At 42.9% G+C, this 23,862-nt stretch overlaps 1 protein-coding gene across 1 annotated transcript in view; it reads right to left on the reverse strand.

The window, feature by feature from the left end:
• Positions 1 to 276: 276 nt before the first annotated feature.
• Positions 277 to 23,862, reverse strand: part of LOC128357695 (voltage-dependent L-type calcium channel subunit alpha-1D-like) — a 53,243-nt gene continuing 29,657 nt past the window's right edge. The window contains 28 exon segments of the mRNA XM_053318064.1: positions 277 to 534; positions 635 to 735; positions 1,613 to 1,859; positions 1,965 to 2,077; positions 3,954 to 4,090; positions 5,150 to 5,257; positions 6,036 to 6,258; positions 6,362 to 6,422; positions 7,281 to 7,403; positions 7,528 to 7,670; positions 8,187 to 8,288; positions 8,534 to 8,636; positions 9,343 to 9,439; positions 9,885 to 10,012; positions 11,374 to 11,498; positions 11,501 to 11,532; positions 11,848 to 11,939; positions 12,951 to 13,016; positions 13,132 to 13,260; positions 14,353 to 14,436; positions 15,160 to 15,270; positions 15,365 to 15,523; positions 16,688 to 16,889; positions 18,210 to 18,356; positions 19,169 to 19,221; positions 20,946 to 21,053; positions 22,818 to 22,905; positions 23,507 to 23,613. Coding sequence (XP_053174039.1) covers positions 277 to 534; positions 635 to 735; positions 1,613 to 1,859; positions 1,965 to 2,077; positions 3,954 to 4,090; positions 5,150 to 5,257; positions 6,036 to 6,258; positions 6,362 to 6,422; positions 7,281 to 7,403; positions 7,528 to 7,670; positions 8,187 to 8,288; positions 8,534 to 8,636; positions 9,343 to 9,439; positions 9,885 to 10,012; positions 11,374 to 11,498; positions 11,501 to 11,532; positions 11,848 to 11,939; positions 12,951 to 13,016; positions 13,132 to 13,260; positions 14,353 to 14,436; positions 15,160 to 15,270; positions 15,365 to 15,523; positions 16,688 to 16,889; positions 18,210 to 18,356; positions 19,169 to 19,221; positions 20,946 to 21,053; positions 22,818 to 22,905; positions 23,507 to 23,613 — 3,447 coding nt within the window.

A 23,862-nucleotide genomic window follows, 5' to 3' on the forward strand; every position in this document is an offset into this window, starting at 1 on the left:
CTCAACCCTTTCTTCTACTTTTTTTTGTCTTGTCCTCTTTCCTCTTAATCCCTTCTTTCTCCCTACTTTCCTTATAATTGTTTCTTTTTCTTCCTCATTGACCTTTAACCTTTACTCTCTTCGTTTCTTCTTATTGGTCAAAAATCTTCTTAAAAGTTCATTTTTGAGTAACCCGAATCCTTCACTGTCTCGTCAGCTGATTGGTCAAATGTTCCGTCAATCACTGATGTCCCGCCTCTCTCAGGCCCTCTCTTTGTCTTTGATTGGTCCAGCCCATCAGAACGATGTCACGCAGGTCATCTCGTCCGCCAGCTCGTCCTCGTCGCGGCCCGTCCTGATTGGCTCCTCGTCGCTGTAGAGCGCGGCGGGGTCGGCGTTGCCTAGAAAACCGTGGCTGCTGGAGCCGAGCAGGTCATTGGCTGCCGACTCCATCTCATCCACAGTCATGTGACACGCGTCGGCGATCTCCCGCTTTGCAAACGCCACGAACTTCGGATCCCGAGCGTAAAGGCCGAGACCCTCGGAGATCAGAACCTGAAGGGAGAGAGAGAGAGAGAAGATCCGCCAGTCAGTGGACTTCGGCTTCACTACCGATCAATATCAATCAATATCTGATCGATCGATATCTTCTCACCGCTTCCACCAGACTGTCAGCTGATCCTCGTTTCTCTGTGAACTGAGCGCCGAGCTGAGAGGGAACTCTGAGGGTGGTGTACGCTCTGTACGGAGGAGGAGCTGAAAGAAAAACCAAACAGTCACATGACGCAGCTGATCGATTAGTGATCAGACAATAAATCAGTCACTCCTGAATCGATGCCAGTTATATGATCAGTTTGTTCATCCTTCCTACCTGATGTCCCTGCAGGGCCGCCGTACCAGGCCGGTCTGGGTGCTGCACCCGTCACACTGACACCTGATGAGCGAAGCGGAGCATCACACGAGGTTTAAAGTTCAGCAACATATTTACACTCAGAGGCGACTTATTTAAAATCTGATGAGACTCAAAACAACAGAACTGAGCTTCTACTTTAACCCTCCTGTTGTCCTCAGGTTAGGGAAGGACAGGAAGAAGGAAGGAAAGGAGGAAGGAGGAAAAGAGGAAGGAAGCAAGGAGAGAAAGAAGGGAGGAAGGAAGGAAGGAAAAGAGTAAGAATGAAGGAAGGAAGGAAGGAAGGAAGGAAAGAAGGAAGGAAGGAAGGAAGGAAGGAAAGGAGTAAGGATGAAAAGATGGAGTAATTTAGGAGGGAAGGAAGGGAGGAAGGAAAGGAGGAAGGATGGAAAGGAAGGTAGTAAGGAAGAAAGTAAGGAAGGAAAGGAATAAGGACGAAAAGAGGAAGGAATTTAGGAGAGAAGGAAGGGAGGAAGGAAATGAGGAAGGAAGAAAGGAAGGCAGGAAGGAAAGAAAGGATTAAGGAGGAAGGGAGGAAGGAAAGGAGGAAGGAGTAAGGAAGGAAAGGAGTAAGGATGAAAAGAGGGGGGATTTAGGAGAGAAGGAAGGGAGGAAGGAAAGAAGGAAGGAAGAAGAAGGAAGGAAAAATTAAAGAAAGAGGGAAGAAGGAAGGAAAGAAGGAACAGTCAAAAGAGAGACGGGGTAATAAAGTCATCTCCTCACCTCGTCCTACTCCTCCCTTCTTGCCGTCGCCCCCTCCTCCTACTACTCCACCTCCAACTCCTACTCCTCCTCCTCCTCCTACTCCTCCTCCTCCTCCTCGTCCCCACGGTGGGCTGCCTTCCTCTTCCACCAGGATGAGAGGAGCGTAGAGCAGGCGTCCGCGGCGAGGACACGGGTTCGCCCAGGACGCTGTGGAGGCCGCCGACGAGCGACCGGACGAGAGACGAGACTCATAACTGCCGTACGTCTGTTGCTGCAGAGAAAGAGGAGGAGTGTGTGTTTATGTTTGAGTGTGTGTTTGTATAACTGTCTGTGTGTGTTTGTGTGTGTGTGTGTGTGTGTGTGTGTGTACCTGTGTGCGTGTGCGGCGTGGCGGGGAGGTGGGGTGGTACGTTCCGGGGATCGGCAGGTCATCGCTGCTGCCCTGACGTCTCAGACACTGGATGTTAAACGAAGGTTTCCGACCTGACGAGACGACAGCGAAACAAACACTGATGATGTCACACTGACAGTGATGATGTCACACTGACACTGATGATGTCACACTTATATATTTCACAGGCTATTCACATGAAACTTTCACCAGACTTTGGTATTAAATCTACACATATAAATAAATCAAAACACTAAAGTCCATAAATAATGTACTAAACCAGGGGGGGTCAAACATATGGCCCGTGGACCAGAACCGGCCCCCCCAAGGGTTTGAATCCGGCCCACTGGATAAGTAAGTAATTCCAGTTTTTCCATCTTAACCCTTTATTGGGCAAATAATTATATTTGGTAACTTCTGTAAATATCCCAAAATATCCTTCCTTCCTTCCTTCCTTCTTTCCTTCCTTCCTTCCTTCCTTTCCTTCCTCCCTGCCTTCTTTCTTCCCTTCCTCTTTTCCTTTCTCCCTCCCTCGTTCCTTATTTCCTCCGTCCTTCCTTCCTTCCATCTGTCCTTCCTCCCTCCCTCCTTCTCTCCTCCGTACCTTCTTTCCTTCCTCCGTCCTTCCTTCCTTCCTTCCATCTGTTCTTCCTCCCTCCCTCCTTCTCTCCTCCCTTCCTTCTTTCCTTCCTCCATCCCCCTTTCTTCTTCCTTCCTTCCTTCTTTCTTCCCTTCCTCCCTCCCTCCTTCTCTTTCTTTCCTCCCCCCTACCTTCCTTCCTTCCTTCTTTCCTCTGTCCTTCCTTCCTTTCCTTCCTTCCCTTCCTTCCTTCCTTCCTTCCTCCCTTCCTTTCAATGAGTGTCCTATAAAGGGTTAAGATAATTGTTTTTTAAATCTGAATCAAAGTGAAGTCAAATGTTGGACACATTTTATCAGTATCTCTGACCAGGTTACCCCTCGATGGTTTATTATAGTAAAGTTATAATATGTATTATTTATAGGTCTTTATATTATAATGGTTTTACTGGTCTGGCCCGCTTAACCCTCCTGTCGTCCTCCCGGGTCAAATTGACCCCGTCTCTTTTGACTGTTCCTTCTTTCCTTCCTTCTTCCCTCTTTCTTTAATTTTTCCTTCCTTCTTCCCCTCCTTCCCTCTTTCTTTGCTCCCTCCTCCTTTCTTCCTTCCTCCTTTCCTCCCTCCCTCCATCCTTACTCCTTTCTTTCCTTCCTTCCTTCCTCTTTTTGCCCTTCCTCCCTTCCTTCTCTCCTAAATTCCTTCCTCTTTTCATCCTTACTCCTTTCCCTTCCTCCCTCCCTCCCTCCCTCCCTCCCTCCATCCTTACTCCTTTCCTTCCTCCCTTCCTTCTCTCCTAAATTCCTTCCTCTTTTCATCCTTACTCCTTTCCTTCCTTCATTCCTTCCTTCTCTCCTTACATCCTTCCTCTTTTCCTTCCTTCCTCCTGTCCTCCCTTCTGTCCTTCCTTAACCTGAGGACAACAGGAGGGTTAAGATGAAACTGGGCTGTATGTGGCCCATGAACTAAAATGAGTTTGACTTTATGCCTAGACTAAATCAACTGATACTTATTTGCACAGATAGGAGGTAGAATTACTTTCTAACTGTACTTTTGGTTTTTCTTAGTGTGTTCAATATTTTTTTGTGTAGATTTCTTGAGTTAAAACCAAAGTCTGGAGGAAATTTCATGTGAATATCTTCATTGGAAATATATTTACTGAAAAACATGTTGACGTGTTCAATATTTATTTCCCCCAAATGTCATTAAGTGCTTCATAGGCAATAAAAAGAGGACAGTTAGGACAGAAAAAGAGGATTAAATAAAAGGTTTTAAGGTTGTTTTAAGATACACGAACAAATTGGGAACTTATTTATTTTATTGTAACTTATTTAATCAATAAGTAAATTGAGTTGGGTTTGTTATTTATATAATTATGACCTGTCTGATCTCACCTGTAGGCGTGGCAGGAAGCAGGCGTCTACGGGTCGTCCTCCTAGCCTCGTTGTAGCCGTTACCATAGTTACTGTTGGGGTAGGGGGCATGACCATTGTAGTGGTCTCTGTATAGAGGAAGGTCGTCAGGGTATTGTCTGAAAACACACACACACACACACACACACACACACACACACACACACACACACACACACACACACACACACACACACAAACGTTTTAATAGAGAATAACACTCACTTGAATGAATGCCTTTAATTGTCATTGCATGTTCACATACAACACAATCTACAGTCTCTCATAAAAGAAAACAGTTTCCATTCACTCTGCTCAACACACACATATTATAGAATAACTATTAAATAAGGTAAAATATGATAGCACTGTAAAAAGGATAAAGGAAAAGGTTAGGCTAAAGCATATGCAGTTATTGTACATCAGTCCGTGGTGATGCAATGAAGGCTGCGTTCACACTGCAAGCCAAAATCAGAAGCCAATTAGCCAATCTAGATTGGAACCAGATGCTCTTATGAAGTCTGAACAGTCATAAATCACATGAGATCTGATTTTTGCTAACCAGATTGAAACCACCTAGTTTGGACAGATGTGTCTGAGTCTGAACAGCTCCAAACACTCATATTGGATTTGACTGTCTCGCTACGTCACTCAATGCGTCACCAGACCCGCGCTTATTCCAATTGTTGTTGCTAGGTGACATCACTGGAGGACTTATTCCAGTTGTTGTTGCTAGGTGATATCACTGGAGGACTTATTCCAGTTGTTGTTGCTAGGTGATATCACTGGAGGACTTATTCCAGTTGTTGTTGCTACGTGATATCACTGGAGGACTTATTCCAGTTGTTGTTGCTAGGTGATATCACTGGAGGCAACAGAGGACGTCAAAAACATCAGTCCATGGACAGAGGACCAAACCATATTATTAATCTTTGGGGAAATGGCTCCATTCAAGCGAAGCTCGAGGGTTTGTTGTTGCTGTCGCTGTCGCAATTATAAAAACAGTGTGGGGTCAGTAAGGCCACAAATTTGAAGATTATTGTGGTGATGGGAGAGGGAGCCTTACATTGTCTCTCTATCAATGTACCTGTCATCTGTGTGTGTGTGTGTGTGTGTGTGTGTGTGTGTGTGTGTGTGTGTGTGTGTGTGTGTGTGTGCGTGTGTGTGTGTCTGTGTACCTGTCTCTGGAGGTGATGCTGTCGTTGTCTTCCTCTCTGCTGTAGTAACCCTGCTCTCCGTACGCCTCCATGTCTTCGTTCCTCCAGTACCTTTCTCTCGAGTCTCTCCTGCAGAAGAAGAAGAGGACGACAGCGTGACGGGCTGAGACACATATCGGTTCAAAGTACACTGCTCCACATAAACACGCTCGAGCCTGATTTATATGGAATAACTGACTTGCCCGCCAGCGTTTGTAGTACGACAACCTACCTTCCATATCTGTGGGACAAAGACCGACTTTCTGTGCATGTAGTAAGACGGCCTACAGTGTGTATTTGTAGTACATTGAGCTGTCTTCAGTGTTTATAGTACAACAGTCTACTTTTCATATATGCAGTACTACCTAAATTAAGTGTTCTTTATTAGCAGTACAACGCCTACTTAATACTATCTCCCCTGTTTGTAATATGGCGGCCTTTCTGATCTCGACGACATTGGTCAATCAACCTGTCAATCAGGACGTAGCCACGCCCTAATGCATACCCTGCTTTATCGTCAAATATAAAATCAGGGAGGCCAAAATGTCCCAAATGAACATCATACTGCATTGAAGAAGGCTTTAAACTAGCGATTGAGACCATAAACACATTTTGAAAACGTTTACTGAGGTTAGAAATCAAGTGAGAAGTTGGTGAATTCTCCATTGACTTGTATAGAGACGGTCGCCCCCTGGTGGCCTTTTGATAGAATGCAGCTCTAAGTTACTTCTGCGTTGGCCTCATTTCAGAGGACCAGAACTCCCCGCCTGGTGTAGTACAGCATTTTACCGCCTGTGTATCTATTCGGACGACCTTCCTCTGTATTAGTATAATGCCTACTTTCCCTGTTTGTACTCTGACAGCCTACCTTCCATGTTTGTAGTAGGACGGCCTCTTGTGAACATGGTCCAGCACGCTGTTCTTCACCGAGGCCCGTCGGTGATGGTGATGATTGACAGACGATCTCGTGTTCTCTCCGCGCCGGATGTGTTCGTCGTGCTCGCTGCCGTTCGGCATCTTGGTGAGCGAACCAACCCGGTGGATCAGACCGCCGTTAGACACGCCGCCGTCACCTACGACACCGCCAGGCCCTGCAGACAGACGGGGGAGAAGAGGAGGAGATCAAGTTTCACACCATTCATGTAAGCAAAATATGTTTCCAGTTTTAATTTGAATAAAGGTCACATTATTTACCTGTGGGGCTCGTCAGTATGGAGCCCCGTCGATCTTTCTCTGGTCCAAAACCGTTTTCACCCTGCAGAGACACATCAGAAAACATGTGTTACTACTACATACTTTTAAATATCAGCACATCTGGAAGAAAACTAGTTTCATGATAACGACCACCGGAGTTTCTCTGTGATTCCACAAACAACAAACCTGAGAATTTGATCATCAGACGGACAGAAAAGAATCTAACACAAAAAAAAAAACCCAAACCGAGCAGAAAATGAAGATGGCAGACTTGCAGGCTCTGATAGTTTGCCACAATTTACATAACTGACTCCAGTGGGCCGTCAGTTTTATTATCGTTGCACACTAGGGTACCATTTAAAAAATTACAATACCAGTACCAATCCAAGTAGCCTTAAAGTGATACCGGACCGATACCAACTGAGTACTTCATTCGATACCGATGGATAGAAACATTAAATTGCATAAAATGGCACCAACTCCTCCACATTGGTTTTGCAATTTGAAAGTCTTCATATTATTAATATTTATTAATCGAAGAACGCTTGTGTTGAGTAACTCCATACAAGGATCGATTGCAGGTATCGTTTGACGGGTGACATTTCGATACTACTTATTGATTTATTTCGATACCTTACAGATATTGAGTACCGATATCCAGTCCTATTGCACACCAGTATGTTCTATCCAGACTAACCAGCTACTCTAATGCACCATTAGTAGTGGATTGGACAGAACTGCGTGCAATGCATTCTGGTAGTTGTAAGATTCCCACTTAAGAGCGATGGTGGTAAATCTACATAGGGCACCTATTTAAAAAATAATTGCCCATTACTAAATAGGTGACCTAGTTTTAACAAATGATCATACTTTAAGTGGTGTATAAAACTGGTTTGTGTGTGTATGTGTGTGTGTGTACCTTATATGCAGCGTCCTCCTCCATCTCTTCATCCTCCATCATCACCTCCTCCTCCTCCTCCTCTCCCTCTTCCAGGTCCTCATTTAGAGCCAGACGCATCTCTGGACCCAGATCCTGCAGAGTCTTCAGACCGGCTTTACACAGCTACACACACACACACACACACACACACACACACACACACACACACAGATATATATAAATACACACACTATGAACTACACACTGTTTAATATACAGTAGACACACGCAGGCAGACCTGTATAGCAGACGGGTTGGAGGGGTCTTCCTCTCCCGGCAGACCTCCATTCTCCTTCCTCTTCCTGAACTTCCTGAAGTAATCTTGGATCAGGAAAGTGGCGTAAAACTTCCCAACTGTCACCTCTTCCTCTGCAGAAGGAAACAGAAGAGAGAATCAGTCAATTGTTGGTTATCAATAAATGTTAAAATGTGCGAAAAGAGTTGAGCTATCGCAGTTTCACATGGACAAAAAGCTGCTGTCTGCTGTGACGGTTACTGAGGGAGACGGACCTGACGCTAATCACCAAACTAAGTACGTCAACGTTTGTAACAGCCTTTTAAATTGTGTGACAAAAGCCTCAGAGAGAGGGTCTGTAAGTCTGGAAGATTTTCTTTTAATTAATGTGTTTCTGTAAAGAAATGAAGGTTGATAATCATTTAAATAAATACAAGTCTGTGCAGTTAAAGCTTTTGTTTATGAATACTGAACGTGAATGTCGGCATGCAGCAAATATTCAGTTATTCGTTGGTTATCCCCACCAGTCATGAAAAAATTGGTTCACGCACATCCCTAGTCGCTAACCCCTCCTCCACCTCGCTGCCATCATTTGCCACTTTTGTTGATATCCCCCAACCCTAATCAGTAGTAGTAGCAGTACTTCATACCTTCATGTGGTGGTATGACTTCATCCAGCAGTTTTGGTTTCATCCTCTTCCAGATCTTCTTGATGATCACCCTCAGCTCCTCGTTCTCCTGATCGGGGTTACCTAGCAACAGCACACAGTGGGCGGGGTCAGAGAGATGACGCTACAACTGACAGTGACATCATCAACACACTGGTCCTTTAAATTTGACCAACATTACTCCTCATCACTTCTCGCGGATCTGATTTCTTCATTAAGTCTGCGCACATTTGCTTTTTATCCAATTTTTCCACTTCAAGATGATGAACGTTTTAAAAAACACACATAGGAAATCAAAGTGAATATGTGGACGGAAACATGTCAAATACCTTCAGTCTTGATCTTTAGCGCAGTGCGAACCAGAGCGAACAGCGTGGCGTTGTAGGTCACCATCCCGTCAGCGTTCAGGGGCATGTTCATGGCTACCAGACGCTGAGCAGGAGGACATGGTTTGTTTTTATTATTTAAAGACCGTGTAAAGTGAATTCAGACATTTTCTTCTAAATACATTAAATAGGTCATAAATTGTGGAGCTAGGCTTCACAAACTGTGTTTCAAGATTTCTGTGTTCAGGATTTAGTGGTGCCTGAAGTAGCATAAACCCGCCCCTGCTGCTGTAGAGGTATAAATACATACAGCGCGCACTACTACTACTACAGTGTACAGTTAGCCAGTTAGCTGAGTTAGCTGCAGAGCTAGCAGCTAAGCTAGCCGCCGAGTTAGCCACCGAGCTAGCAGCTGAGTTAGCAGCAGAAAGCTCTCAGACGTAGCGTCCATGTTTCGGGTAGAGGTGGTGACTTTGATTGACAGGTAACACTTGGTAGGGGGCGGGGCTTCAGCAGACTCAGCGGCCACGCCCACAGCGTTTGGGAGCAGAGAAAGAGGCTGATTTTTACACAACTTTGAGGCCTAATTTCATATATTTGGCGATTTTTTTAATCATTCAAATTTGGCAGGGTGGTTAACAACACACTTTTCTGTGTTAAGTCAAACTCAGAACATACATTTACTCTTACTTTTTCTTTTTTCAAAACTGACATAGTTTAAAAAGGTTCACTATTTTTCCCAGAATTTTTCCAAATGTGCTTTCAATGGAAGAGACTGCGGGCCAAAATCCAAAGTGTGAAGCTTCTATTACCTTGCAGGCCACTCTGTGAGGACAGAGCTTCCCAAAACCCAGAGGAGGCTGAATCCTCCTGAGCAGAGCAACAACGTCCAGGTGTTTAATCCGACCCCTGAGAGCAGAAGAAGAAGAACATGATTATATAATACAAATATCCTTCTGTAAGTCTGTGATGATTTATGTATATTTATATGTTCTTTACTTCTGGTACTTTCATTTATATTGTGCTTTTTATTTGCAGTTCTTTTAAATCAGTAAGCAAATACATAGTCCTTCTTTCTCTTATACTTTTGTATTCATTGCTTTTTTCTCTTGACAACTGGACTGCATTGAATTCCTTGTATTTGTTACTTGTTGAATAAACAGAATTATTACCTTATTATGTGACTTATTCTGGTTCTAGGTGATAATATCAGATAATGCTTTGGCTTCATGATAGATAAAAAAGATCAAAATGTTAATATAGTATCCTCTGAAGTGATGGAAACGTGTGTGTGTGTGTGTGTGTGTGTGTGTGTGTGTGTGTGTGTGTGTGTGTGTGTGTGTGTGTCCCATACTTGGCTTCTGGATCATATTCAGACCAGATCCTCTTGAACTCGTCCAAGTGATGCGGCCCAAGAATCGACCAATCGCGGGTGAGATAGTCGAAGTTGTCCATGATGACGGCGACGAACAAGTTGATGATCTGAAGGAGACGAAAGGTAAAAAAAAGAAAGGAAAGAAAAGGAGGACATTTTGTCAAAGAGCTCAGAGACGTAGCACAGATTTTTTTTAAACTCACTCCTAAAAACATACAAAATTAATTATCAATCATTGTTAAAGAGGATGAAATCAATGTGGCAGAACCAGAAATATCTTCATCTTTTTTAACCTTCATGTCGTCCTCCCGGGTCAAATTGACCCGTCTGTTTTGACTGTTCTTTCTTTCTTCCCTTCCTTTCTCCCTCCCTCCCTCCCTCCTACCTACATCCCTTCCTTCCCTCATCCCTTAATTCCTTTCTCCCTTCCATCCTTCCTACCTTCCTTCTTTCCTCCCTCCCTCCTACCTTCTTTCTTTTGTCCCTCCTTCCTTCCTTCCCTCCTACCTTCTTTCCTTCCTTCCTCCCTTCCTTCCTTTCTCCCTTCCATCCTTCCTTCCTTCCTCCTCGCTACCTCCTACCTTCCTTCTTTTTGTCCGTCCTTCCTTCCTTCCCTCCTACCTTCCTCTTCCCTCCTACCTTCCTTCCTTCCTTCCTTCTTTCCTTCTTTCGTCCATCCTTCCTTCCTTTCCCCCTTCCATCCTTCCTCCCTTTTTCCTCCCTTCTTCCTCCCTTCCATCCTTCCTTCCTCCCTCCTTTCCTTCCTTGACTTGAGGACAACAGGAGGTTAATCCACTCATTCTCTCCACAATGCAACTGGAACTCTGACAGTACAGTGCGAGATTTTATACATCAAACTTCACCATCAGAATTGTAAAATAGGGAAATCAGATTCTGTTTTGAGCACAAAAACTCATTTAAACACTATAAAGGAAATAAATCAGGGGAGTAATTTGTATATTGGTACACTAACACTCAACACTCACCATATACTGTCATCCAAAAAGTTAATATTCATAACATAAAGGTTAATATTCATCTTCAGCTTTACTCAGGATTTCTTCTGTTTCAAATAAGATGCATATTGCACATGTGTTTAATTTAGTTTTTGTAAAATAAAAGTTAAATGTTGACCCTGATTGTTCCTTCTTTCGTAGCACAGATGAAACTGTAATTCATCTTTTTGGGACTGAAACTTTACTCCAAGTCTTTGGTTTGATCTTTAAAACTGAATTCATTTTATTTGGTATATTTCTGCTGCTTAAATGTCCGTAAAGAAAATGTGTCTTCTTTCTTTATTTTCAAAAATTGAGAAAAACTAGAGAAAAATATTTTTTATTTAATTAATTGCTGCTTTTCTTTGTGTTATTTGAGTATTACCTAGAGCAGAAAATGTGTGTGTGTGTGTGTGTGTGTGTGTGTGTGTGTGTGTGTGTGTGTGTGTGTGTGTGTGTGTGTGTGTTCATACCAGGAAAGCACACAGCATGAAGAAGCTGATGAAATAAACGATGGCGAAGTTGCTGCCGCAGGTGAACTCTTCGCCTGGTTCGTAGTCTGACTCGGGATCGCAGCGTTTTCCCGGCAGACTGGCAACATGATCTCCTGCCACGCCTCACCTGTAGCACACCTGTACACACACACACACACACACACACACACACACACACACACACACACACACACACACACACAGTACAGGTTAAAAATAAGAAATCCTGAAAAAGAGCATATATTTCTGTTCCTTACCTGACTTTTATTTTGTAGTTTCATGATCATCACATTAATTACAACAGCTGATGTGTGTTTAAGATTAAGTTTAGTTGTGTAATAAGATTTTAAAAAACACACACACAAATAAAGCAGCAGCAGAGGAGTGATGGAAGTGACGTTACTGTATAAAAAGGGAGGAAGAGGAGGAGGTGCAACAGGAGGAAGATCTGACCTGAAGAGGAGGAGAACAGCCTGAGGAAAAGTCTGGAAGTTGTTGTTCCTGTTGATCTGAGTGTGAGCCTGCATCGCTACTTTCCCAAACGTCTGAGAGAGAGAGAGAGAGACAGAGAGAGAGAGGGAGGGAGAGAGAGAGAGAGAGAGAGAGAGAGAGAGAGAGAGAGAGAGAGAGAGAGAGAGAGAGAGAGAGAGAGAGAGAGAGAGAGAGAGAGAGAGAGACAGAGAAAGAGAGAGATGGAGAGAGAGAGAGAGAGAGAGAGAGAGAGAGGACAGAGAGAGAGAGAGATGGAGAGAGAGAGAGAGAGACAGAGAGAGAGAGAGATGGAGAGAGAGAGACAGAGAGAGAGAGAGATGGAGAGAGAGAGAGAGAGACAGAGAGAGAGAGACAGAGAGAGAGAGAGACAGAGAGAGAGAGACAGAGAGAGAGAGAGACAAAGACAGAGAGAGAGAGAGAGAGAGAGAGAGAGAGAGAGAGGGAGGAAGTACAAGTGTTACCAGAGGAGGTACATGAGACATTATATTCATGACGGATATTCAAACATAACAATAAAAGGATTCCTTCATTTTTTTCCATGTCTCACAGTTTTGTCATGTCTCATTTTTTACAGAGTGTGTTTGATGTCTGTGTTGACTGGTTTGAGTTTCCCACTGGCGAACACATCCAGATGTATGAGCGAGCAGGAGGTCAAACAAACTCTTAAGTGATGAGACGGAAACACCTGAACAGTGGTGTCGCCCCCCCTCGTGGCCCATTTGTTAAAAAAATGCGTGCTTAAGTGCCCTTCTGGTTGGCAAAACACGAGCCAGAACATGTGCAAAACACATAAACTGCCCTCTTGGGTGGCAAAAACATACACTAAAGTGCCCTCTTCAGTGGCGAGAACGTGCTGTATGTGCCCTTTTTTTTCTTTTTGCCCCTGCCCTTCAAAAAGTCTGTGCACGCCACTGCACCTGAACCTCCTTTCTGTTCTTTAAAAAATGTGACAGAGTGATGCATCTTTCTCTGTAAAACATCTTTCTGTGATTTGGCAGATTTAAAGCAACATCCACACAAAGAGACTTCCTTAACTTCCTGCAGGATCACCTGGTCAGACTCACCTGCATGCCGATCACAGCGTAGATGAAGAAGATCATGGCGATGAGCAGAGCGACGTAAGGCAGAGCCTGCAGGAGAGACAGAGAGAGGAGGAAGAGGAGGAGGAGGAAGAGGAAGGGTTAGACTCTACCGCTGTGCTCTGAAGCAAGGCAGCAGCTCCCTGAATAGTCCCGCCCCTCTGACCTGCAGTGATTTGATGAACGTCCACAGCAGCGTTCGAATGCCCTCCCCTTTGCTGAGCAGCTTGACCAATCGCATCACTCGAAACAGACGGAAGAAGGTGATGGACACTCGAGAGCTGTCCTCTCCGCTCTGAGACGCGATGATGCCGACAGCACGAACCACAAATACAAACATTAGGATTCAATTCATGTAGAAAATATAAATTATGAATTACTTTTTGGGCTCGACTGGTAAAAAATACTGTTTTTTAATACAAATTTGATTGTATAATAAAAATGATAATGTATATAATCTTTATTTTAATTTTTTATAATTCATTTTCTATTGTATCATAAAAATTATAATAATAATTATATAGACACATATTTATAATTTTTTTTTATTATTTGATCATTTTTATTATACAATATAAAAAATGGAAAAATGTTTATTGTATATTTCATTTCAATTGTAATTTTGATTGTATAATACGAAATGTACAAAAAAAGAAAGTTAATTTAACCTTCCTGTCGTCCTCCCGGGTCAAATTGACCCCGTCTGTTTTGACTGTTCCTTCTTTCCTCCCTTCCTTCTTTCCTTCCTCCATCCACCTTTCTTCCTTCATTCTGTCCTTCTTTCCTCCCTTCCTCTTTTCCTTTCTCTCTCCCTCCCTCCCTCCCTCCCTCCTACCTTCCTTCCTCCCTTCCCTCTGTCCTTCCTTCCTTCCTACCTTCCTTCCTTTCCTTCTTTTCCTTCCTTCCTTCCTTCCTTCCTACCTTCCTTCCTTTCCTTCTTTTCCTTCCTTCCTTCCTTCCTTCCTTCCTTTCTCCCTCCCTCCTACCTTCCTTCCTCCCTCCTTTCTTTCCTTCCTTTCCTCCTTCTTTCCTTTCTTTCCTTCCTTTCCTCCTTCTTTCCTCCTTCCTTTTCTTCCTTCCTTCCTTCCTTCCTTTCTCCCTTCCTTGACTCGAGGACAACAGGAGGGTTAAAAAGTAAAAATCTCCGAAGGTAAATATCTTCATTAGTTAAAACTTATTTTAAAAAGAGGCAATGAAATCAAACAATGGATAATAATATACACTGTTTAATATAATATAATACACTGTACTATTAAACAATATAAGGTTTTGTAATATGGTGCATCTACTACTGATATAACAGTGATAATGATCCAGTATATATAAAAGGTGCAGTTGTATTGTTTTAAAAGGCTGAATAATAATAAAACACAGTGATTTAACTCACGCTGAACTCAGTGACCACGATGTCGACCACACTGCCGACTACGATCAGAGCGTCAAACGAGTTCCAGGCGTCAATGAAGTAATGCTGAAAAATAAAAATAAGACATTAAGTCATTCAAACTGTCTGACAGCAGCAGCAGCCTGTTAGTGACTGTATGTTTCCTCACAGATCAGTGTATGAATAGACAGAGGAGAGAGTCAGTGTTAATTAATATATAGTTATACAAACAGATCATATTAATGGATTTCGTCACTCCTCACTCTACATTTTGGATTTGGACATTTCAGGTGCATGCTGGGAAAAATAAAAACACGGATTCTACTTATAGGGGCATAAGGCGGGGCCATGGGCGGAGCAGGGAGGTTGCTATGGTTACGAGGGCTGGATCTCGAGGACATTGGGCAATCAACCTGTCAATCAGGACGTAGCCACGCCCTAATGCATACCCTGCTTTATCGTCACATATAAAATCAGGGAGGCCAAAATGTCCCAAATGAACATCATACTGCATTGAAGAAGGCTTTAAACTAGCGATTGAGACCATAAACACATTTTGAAAACCTTTACTGAGGATAGAAATCAAGTGAGAAGTTGGTGAATTCTCCATTGACTTGTATAGAGACGGTCGCCCCCTGGTGGCCTTTTGATAGAATGCAGTTCTAAGTTACTTCCGCGTTGGCCTCATTTCAGAGGACCAGAACTCCCCGCCTGGTCCATACAGGACAGCGTCTGTGTGTGTTTATGGTGATGGTTTTTAATTGTGAGAAAGTAGATAAATCATAATAATATGTGTTTGGTATTTCTCACTCTGAGTCGGAGGGCGAGCAGCTTCAGCAGCATCTCCACGGTGAAGAGTCCAGTGAAAACCATGTTGAGGATGTCCATGACGTAGCTGAAGGTTTTAGACTGTTCATAGTGCTGCAGGAGAGGAAACACACACACACACACACACACGTTAGTCAGTACGAGTCGGAGTCTGAGTGACGGGTCGGACAGAGAGAGCGAGTTTTACCTGAATAGCCAGCGTGACGGTGTTGAGCAGGATGAGGACGAACATGACGTACTCGAAGCCGGTGGAGTTGATGATGGACCAGAACTTATACTGCACCGGATTCTTTGGGATGTAAAGTTTCAGCGGCTGAGCCTTCAGAGCGTATTCAACACACTGACGCTGCAGAGGAGACAGAGGGACAGAAATGTTACGGAAATGTAATCAATCAAACTTCATTTATGTAGCACTTTTCATACAGGTTAATATAGCTATGTAGAAATATAAATGTAAAGATTATGTGATAAAAAGTCAAATTTATGAAATAAAAGTCAGAATTATGATTAAAAATATCTAAATTGTGATAAAAAAAAAAAGTAAAAATGATGAGATAAAAGTACACATTTGTGAGACAAAAAGGAAAAATAATGAACTAAAAGTCAGAATTATGATTTTAAAACATCTAAATTGTGGAAAAAAACTAAAAATTATGAGAGAAAAGTACACATTATGTGATAAAAAGTCAAAATGATGAGATATAAAGTAGACATTTATAAGATAAAAAGGAAATATGATGGAATAAAAGTCATAATAAAGATTTTAAAAATCTAAATTGTGATATAAATGTAAAAATGATGAGTCAAAAATCAAAAATTATCAGGAAGTAAGTAGAAATGTATTAAGAAAAAAGGGAAAAAAAGAGATAAAAGTCAGAATTATAATTAAAAAAAAAAATCCAAATAGTAATTGTCTTTCTAATCTTGTAATGAGCTTCCATAGTAAAAAGATTCATCCAGTTACCGTAGTTAATAATTTAATTAATAATCCTGTATAAATTATAACTCCTTTTGTCCTCGAATAAAGGAAGGAAGGATGGAAGGAAAGAAAGGAGGGAGGAAGGAAGGATGGAGGAAAGAAGGAAGGAAGGGAGGGAGGAAAGAAAGGAAGAAAGGAAGGAAAGGAGGAAAGGAAAGAAGGAAGGGAGGAAGGAAAGGAAGGAAAGGAGGAAACAAGGAAAGGAAAGAAGGAAGGGAGGAAGGAAAGGAAGGAAGGATGGAGGAAAGAAGGAAGGAAGGACGTAGGAGGGAGGAAAGACGGAAGGGAGGAAGGAAAGGAAGGACGGAGGAAGGAAGGAAGGAAGGTAGGAGGGAGGCAGGGAGGAAGAAAGGAAGGGAGGAAAGAAGGACAGAGGAAAGAAGGAAGGGAAAAAGGTAGAGGGGAGGAAAGAAAGAGGGAAGGAGGGAGGGAGGAAGGAACGAAAGGAGGACAGAAGGAAGAAAGAAAGGGAGGAAAGAAGGAAGGAAGGAAGGAAGGGATAATAAAGATAAAACAGACGGCTGAGTTTACCTGATTCTTGTCCAGCTCACAGTTCTTGTACTCTTGCTCTCCTTGCTCTCTGAAGGTGATGATGACAAAACCCACGAAGATGTTCATCATGAAGAAGGCGATGATGATGATGTAGACGATGAAGAAGATGGAGATCTCCACTCGGTAGTTGTAGATCGGACCAGAGTTCTCCCCGTTAGCGTCGATGGCCTTATACAGCAGACTGGACAGGAAGGGGTTAAATTTAGTAATGGTAAATAAGTTGCAGTCTATTTTGGTTTAATTAACATATGTTTTTGTTCCAACCATCAAATTCCTAAACAATGCTGATTGAGGCCGAAGATAATAATAATAATAATAATTTTATAGTGCTTTTATTATGGTGATCTTTTAGCATGTGTTTTTCCCATTGGTGTATATATATGTGTTGTGTGCAATACTGTTACGTTTGACATATTACAGAAAAGTGTGTTGTTAACCACCCTGCCAAATTTGAATGATTAAAAAAAAATCGCCAAATACATGAAATTATGCTTCAAAGTTGTGTAAATAGCAGCCCTTTTCTCTGCTACCAAACGCTGAAGCCCCGCCCCCTACCAAGCGTTACCTGTCAATCAAAGTCACACCACCTCTACCGGAAACATGGATGCTATGTCTAAGAGCTTTCTGCTGCTAACTCAGCGGCTAGCTCGGCAGCTAACTCAGCTGCTAGCTCGGTGGCTAACTCGGGGCTAACTCAGCGGCTAGCTCGGTGGCTAGTTTGGCAGCTAACTCAGCTGCTAGCTCGGTGGCTAACTCAGCGGCTAACTCAGCTGCTAACTCAGCGGCTAGCTTGGTGGCTAGTTTGGCAGCTAACTCGGCTGCTAGTTCGGCGGCTAACTCAGCTGCTAACTCGGAGGCTAGCTCGGTGGCTAACTCAGCTAACTGGCTAACTGTAGACTGTAGTAGTAGTAGTGTTAGATGTAGTAACAATAACTGGCCACTAGGCAGGTTAACCACTGAGGAGAGCGGACTCTCGGCCTTATATAGTAGGGGAGGGACCAAGGTGAAGCCACTACGTCACGGAGTAGCTTTTTTTTTGCAGGCTTAGAAAATCAGGAAAAATGAGAGAGTGAGAAACAGTTTCCGGCTCTATCTCCACAATTCAGTCCTGCATGATTATCGGCCTTTTCACATGTTTTCTGTAACCATTTTCCAACATGTTTAATATGTTTAGAAGTAAATTGAGTTTACACAGACTTTAAATGTAAAGAAAATTGTAACAAAAGGTGCGTCTTACTTACAGTAAATTGTGAAGTAAAGTGTTTTATCTCAAGTAAGGAGTTTCCCAGGCCTCTATTATTTAAAGGAGCCATATTCTGCACATTTCCAGGTCTATAGTTATATTCTGGGACTCTACTGGAACATCTTGATTTACCGCTCACAAAACAGGGATTGTGGTAATTAAGCATTTTGACATTGCTGTAGTGGTACTTTTATTTGCACACACACACACACACACACACACACACACACACACACACACAGTCTCTCAGGTACTCACGCTGGCCAGCCTTCGAAGGTGGACACGGTGAAGAGCGCCATCATCCCCATCAAGACGTTATCGAAGTTAAATTCGCTGTTCATCCAGATTCTCTCTCTGACCATCGGATGGTTCACGTCTCCGTCTTTATACACCACGAACGTCCCTCTGCACACACACACACACACACACAATGTTATGTCGTCCAGATCCTTTAACCCTTTATAGGACACTCATTGAAAGGAAGGAAGGAAGGAAGGAAGGAAGGAGGAAGGAAAGGAAGGAAGGACGGAGGAAAGAAGGAAGGAAGGAAGGTAGGGGGGAAGAAAGAAAGAGAGAAGGAAGGAGGGAGGAAGGGAAGAAAGAAGGAAGGAAGGAAGAAGAAAGGGGGATGGAGGAAGGAAAGAAGGAAGGGAGGAGAGAAGGAGGGAGGGAGGAAGAACAGATGGAAGGAAGGAAGGAAGGAAGGACGGAGGAAGGAAAGAAGGAAGGGAGGAGAGAAGGAGGGAGGGAGGAAGGACAGATGGAAGGAAGGAAAGGGAGGAGAGAAGGAGGGAGGGAGGAAGGACAGATGGAAGGAAGGAAAGGAAGGAAGAATGGAGGAAATAAGGAACGAGGGAGGGAGAAAGGAAAAGAGGAAGGGAAGAAAGAAGGCAGGGAGGAAGGAAAGGAAGGAAGGACGGAGGAAAGAAGGAAGGAAGGAAGAAGAAAGGGGGATGGAGGAAGGAAAGAAGGAAGAGAGGAGAGAAGGAGGGAGGGAGGGAGGACAGATGGATGGAAGGAAATGAATGAAGAATGTAGGAAATAAGGAACGAGGGAGGGAGAAAGGAAAAGAGGAAGGGAAGAAAGAAGGCAGGGAGGAAGGAAAGGAAGGAAGGAAGGATATTTTGGGATATTTACAGAAGTTACCAAATATAATTATTTGCCCAATAAAGGGTTAACACAGAAGTCGGACTCACAGCTGAAGGATTGTAACTTACTTGCACTGCTCAGGATTGTGTTTGGCTTCGTCGGTGCAGTGATAGAATTTACCCTGAAACACACAAAAAAATGTCCGACAGTGAAACCTGCGTCTCTTTGAATCAGTAAAAGTATTTTATAACCATAGTTAACCTTCCTGTCGTCCTCACGGGTCAAATTGACCCCGTCTGATTTGACAGTTTTTTCCTCCCTTCCTTCCTTCTTTCCTCCTTTCCTTCCTTCCTTCTTCCTCCCTCCTTTCTTTCCTTCTTTCCTTTCCTCCTTCCGTCTTCCTTCCTTCCTTCCTCCCTCCCTCCTTTCCTTTCTGCTTTCCTTTCCTTTCCTCCCGTCCTTCCTACTTTCCTTTCTTCTACCTCCTTTCCTTCTGGCTTCTTTCCTCCCTCCTCCTTTCCTTCCTTCTTTCCTTTCCTCCCATCCTTCCTACTTTCCTTCCTTCTTCCTCCTTTCCGTCTGGCTTCTTTCCTCCCTCCTTTCCTTCCTTCTTTTCTTTCCTCCTTTCCTTCCTTCTTCCCCACTTCCTCCCTCCTTTCTTTCCTACTTTCCTTCCGTCTTCCTTCCTTCCTCCCTCCTTTCCTTTCTTCTTTCCTTCCTTCCTTCCTTTCCTTTCCTTTCCTTCCTCCTTTAACTATGTGGGATCTCAGACCAAAACCCCTCCACAGACTACAGGAACATATTAAAGGAAAAGATGACTATAATGTAATTAGCATGTAGTATGTAGTTAGTATATAACTAGCATGTAGTATGTAGTTAGTATATAACTAGCATGTAGTATGTAGTTAGTATGTAATTAGCATGTAGTATGTAGTTAGTATGTAATTAGCATGTAGTATGTAGATGTATGTAATTAGCATGTAGTATGTAGTTAGTATGTAATTAGCATGTAGTATGTAGTTAGTATGTAACTAGCATGTAGTATGTAGTTAGTATGTAATTAGCATGTAGTATGTAGATGTATGTAATTAGCATGTAGTATGTAGATGTATGTAATTAGCATGTAGTATGTAGTTAGTATATAATTAGCATGTAGTATGTAGTTAGTATATAATTAGCATGTAGTATGTAGATATATGTAATTAGCATGTAGTATGTAGTTAGTATGTAATTAGCATGTAGTATGTAGTTAGTATGTAATTAGCATGTAGTATGTAGATGTACTGTATGTAGTTAGTATGTAATTAGCATGTAGTATGTAGATGTACTGTATGTAGTTAGTATATAACTAGCATGTAGTATGTAGTTGTATGTAATTAGCATGTAGTATGTAGTTGTATGTAATTACCATGTAGTATGTAGTTGTATGTAATTAGCATGTAGTATGTAGTTGTATGTAATTACCATGTAGTATGTAGTTGTATGTAATTAGCATGTAGTATGTAGATATATGTAATTAGCATGTAGTATGTAGTTGTATGTAATTACCATGTAGTATGTAGTTAGTATGTAATTAGCATGTAGTATGCAGTTGTATGTAATTAGCATGTAGTATGTAGATGTACTGTATGTAGTTAGTATGTAATTAGCATGTAGTATGTAGTTGTATGTAATTAGCATGTAGTATGTAGATGTACTGTATGTAGTTAGTATGTAATTAGCATGTAGTATGTAGTTAGTATGTAATTAGCATGTAGTGTGTAGATATATGTAATGAGCATGTAGTATGTAGTTAGTATGTAATTAGCATGTAGTATGTAGTTATATGTAATTAGCATGTAGTATGTAGTTAGTATGTAATTAGCATGTAGTATGTAGATGGGCTGCAGCGTGTTATCGCCTCACCTTGAACAGCTGGACTCCGATGCAGGCGAACATGAACTGCAGTAAAGTTGTGACGATCATGATGTTTCCGATTGTCTTGATGGCCACAAACACACACTGGACCACATGCTGCAACACACACACACACACACACACACACACAAACACACACACACACACACACACACAGATTAAATCGTGTGCTAACTGGAGTGTGAGTGACTTTTCAACATATTGAGTCCACAGCTTCGCGCCTCCTCACACTGTCAGCTTTACCAAAACACCGCTGAGCTCAGCTGGTCGTCCTTTAAATCTACTGAAACACTTTTCCCCTTAAAAAAAGCCATGAAATCAGTCGTCTCCAAGTGACAGAGCTGATTGTTGAACCTGTTATTTTACAACCAACCGTCTCCTAGAAATAACATTAATATACGATTAAATCTAACTAAACTAATAATAATAATAATATTCACAAGCAAAAACAACAGCAATATTAATCCTCGTGTCGTCCTCCCGGGTCAAATTGACCCCGTCTGTTTTGACTTGTTCCTTTTTTCCTCCCTTCCTTCCTTCCTTCCTTCTTTCCTTCCTTCCTTCCTCCCTCTCCTTCCTTCCTTCATTCCTTCCTCCCTCTCCTTCCTTCCTTCATTCCTTCCTTCATTCCTTCCTCCCTCCTTCCTTCCTTCCTCCCTTCCTTCCTTCCTTCCTTCCTTCTTCCTTCCCTCCCTCCTTTCCTTCCTTCTTCCTTCCTCCCCTCCTTTCCTTCCTCCGTCCTTCCTTCCTCTTTTCCTCCCTCTTTTCCTTCCTTCCTTCCTCCTTCCTTTCCTTCCTCCCTCCTTCCCTCCCTCCTTTCCTACCTTCTTCTTTCCCTCCCCTCCTTTCCTTCCTCCGTCCTTCCTTCCTCTTTTCCTCCCTCTTTTCCTTCCTTCCTTCCTCCCTCCCTCCTTCCCTCCCTCCTTTCCTACCTTCTTCCTTCCCTCCCCTCCTTTCCTTCCTCCGTCCATCCTTCCTCTATTCCTCCCTCTTTTCCTTCCTTCCTTTCCTTCCTTCTTCCTTCCTTCTTCCTTCCCTCCCTCCTTTCCTTCCTCCCTCCTTCCTTCTTCCTCTCTCCTTCCTTCCTCCTTCCTTTCCTTCCCTCCTTTCCTCCCTCCCTCCTCCCTCCTTCCTTCCTTCCTTCCTTCCTCCCTTCCTCCTTTTTCCTTCCCTCCCTCCTTTCCTTCCTTCTTCCTTCCCTCCCTCCTTTCCTTCCTCCCTCCTTCCTTCCTTCCTCCCTCCTTTCCTTCCTTCCTTCTTCCTTCCTCCCCCCTTTCCTTCCCTCCTTTCCTTCCTCCCTCCTTTCCTTCCTTGACTCGAGGACAACAGGAGGGTTAAACATGTTCTGGTTGTGTTCAGATTCTGGCAGCACTTGATTGAGGTTGGAGAAAGCTAAAGCAAAAAGCCACATCAATATATAGGGTATAGGTAGCACCTTTACAAAAACATAACATTTATATATTTAGTCATCAAATTTCCAGGTGAAAGACATTCATTAAATATATATAAAATGCATCCGAAATATATATATGTCTTTAAAACAATATTAGCACATATCAGATGGAATAAACACAGAACGTAATTTATAGAAGAATTATTAATGTCTCTTCACCAGGACTCATTTTGTTGTTTACTCCATTTAAATATTATTTTTGGCCCATCTGTCACTCTCTCTCTCTCTCTCTCTCTTCGTGTAAGGAGGGTCTGATGTGATTCAGGTCCTAGTCCCGCACACACACACACACACACACACACACACACACACACACACACACACACACACACACACACACACACACACACACACACACACACACACACAAACACACACACACGAGGGACACATCAGTGTGTAGTTACCTTGAGCCCTTTGGCTCTGTTGATGGCTCTCAGAGGTCTGAGCACGCGAAGGACTCGGAGGATCTTCACCACGGAGATCGCACTGGAGCTACACACACGGAAAGACAGACGCGGTGTTTAAATTAAGTTAAGAGCTGTAGGGCACGCACACGCACACACGCACACACACACACACACACACACACACACATTAGTGCAGCTACCCTTATTAGGACACTCTTAACTATAACCAATTCATGCCTAACCGTAACCTCAGAGCAGATGGCCGACCACCTAGAGCCCAGCTCTGCCTGCGGTTTCTTCCTGTTAAAGGGGAGTTTTTCCTCACCGCTGTCACCAAGTGTTTGCTCATGTGGGAATGTTTGGGTCCCTTTAAATAAAATTAAAGAGTGCAGTCTAGACCTGCTCTATGTGAAAAGTGCTTTGAGATGACTTGTTGTGATTTAGTGCTATATAAATAAAGATCGATTGATTGATTGGACCTTAAATCACGATCTCAGAAAAGATGTTTTGCCTCATTTGTCTCCCTTTGAGGAATATTGATCCTCAAAATGTTGGTGTCATGCACATACGCTCATACACACCTCTTCATTCAGTCAAGCTTTAGTCCATTTACAACTAAATCTGTGTCATATTTCATCATATTTGTCCGCAAGAAAAAGGAAAATGAATCCGATCTTGATACTGACTGCAGGAAGAAGGAGACCAGTGAGACGCTGACGACCAGCAGATCCAACAAGTTGAACCAGTTTCTGCAGAACGAGCCCTGATGGAGGAACGCTCCGTGGACGGTCATCTGGTAACGAGACATGAGGTTAGCATCAAATACAGAAAAGGAGAGAGAGAGGGAGAGAGAGAGAGAGAGAGAGAGAGAGAGAGAGAGAGAGAGAGAGAGAGAGTGAGAGAGAGAGAGAGAGAGGAAGAGAGAGGGAGAGAGAGATAGATAGAGGGAGATAGAGACAGAGAGAGAGAGAGAGAGAGAGAGAGAGAGAGAGAGAGAGATAGAGGGAGATAGAGGGAGATAGAGAGAGAGAGAGAGAGAGAG

Source organism: Scomber japonicus, chromosome 4 (assembly GCF_027409825.1).
Source record: "Scomber japonicus isolate fScoJap1 chromosome 4, fScoJap1.pri, whole genome shotgun sequence".
NCBI lineage: Eukaryota > Metazoa > Chordata > Actinopteri > Scombriformes > Scombridae > Scomber > Scomber japonicus.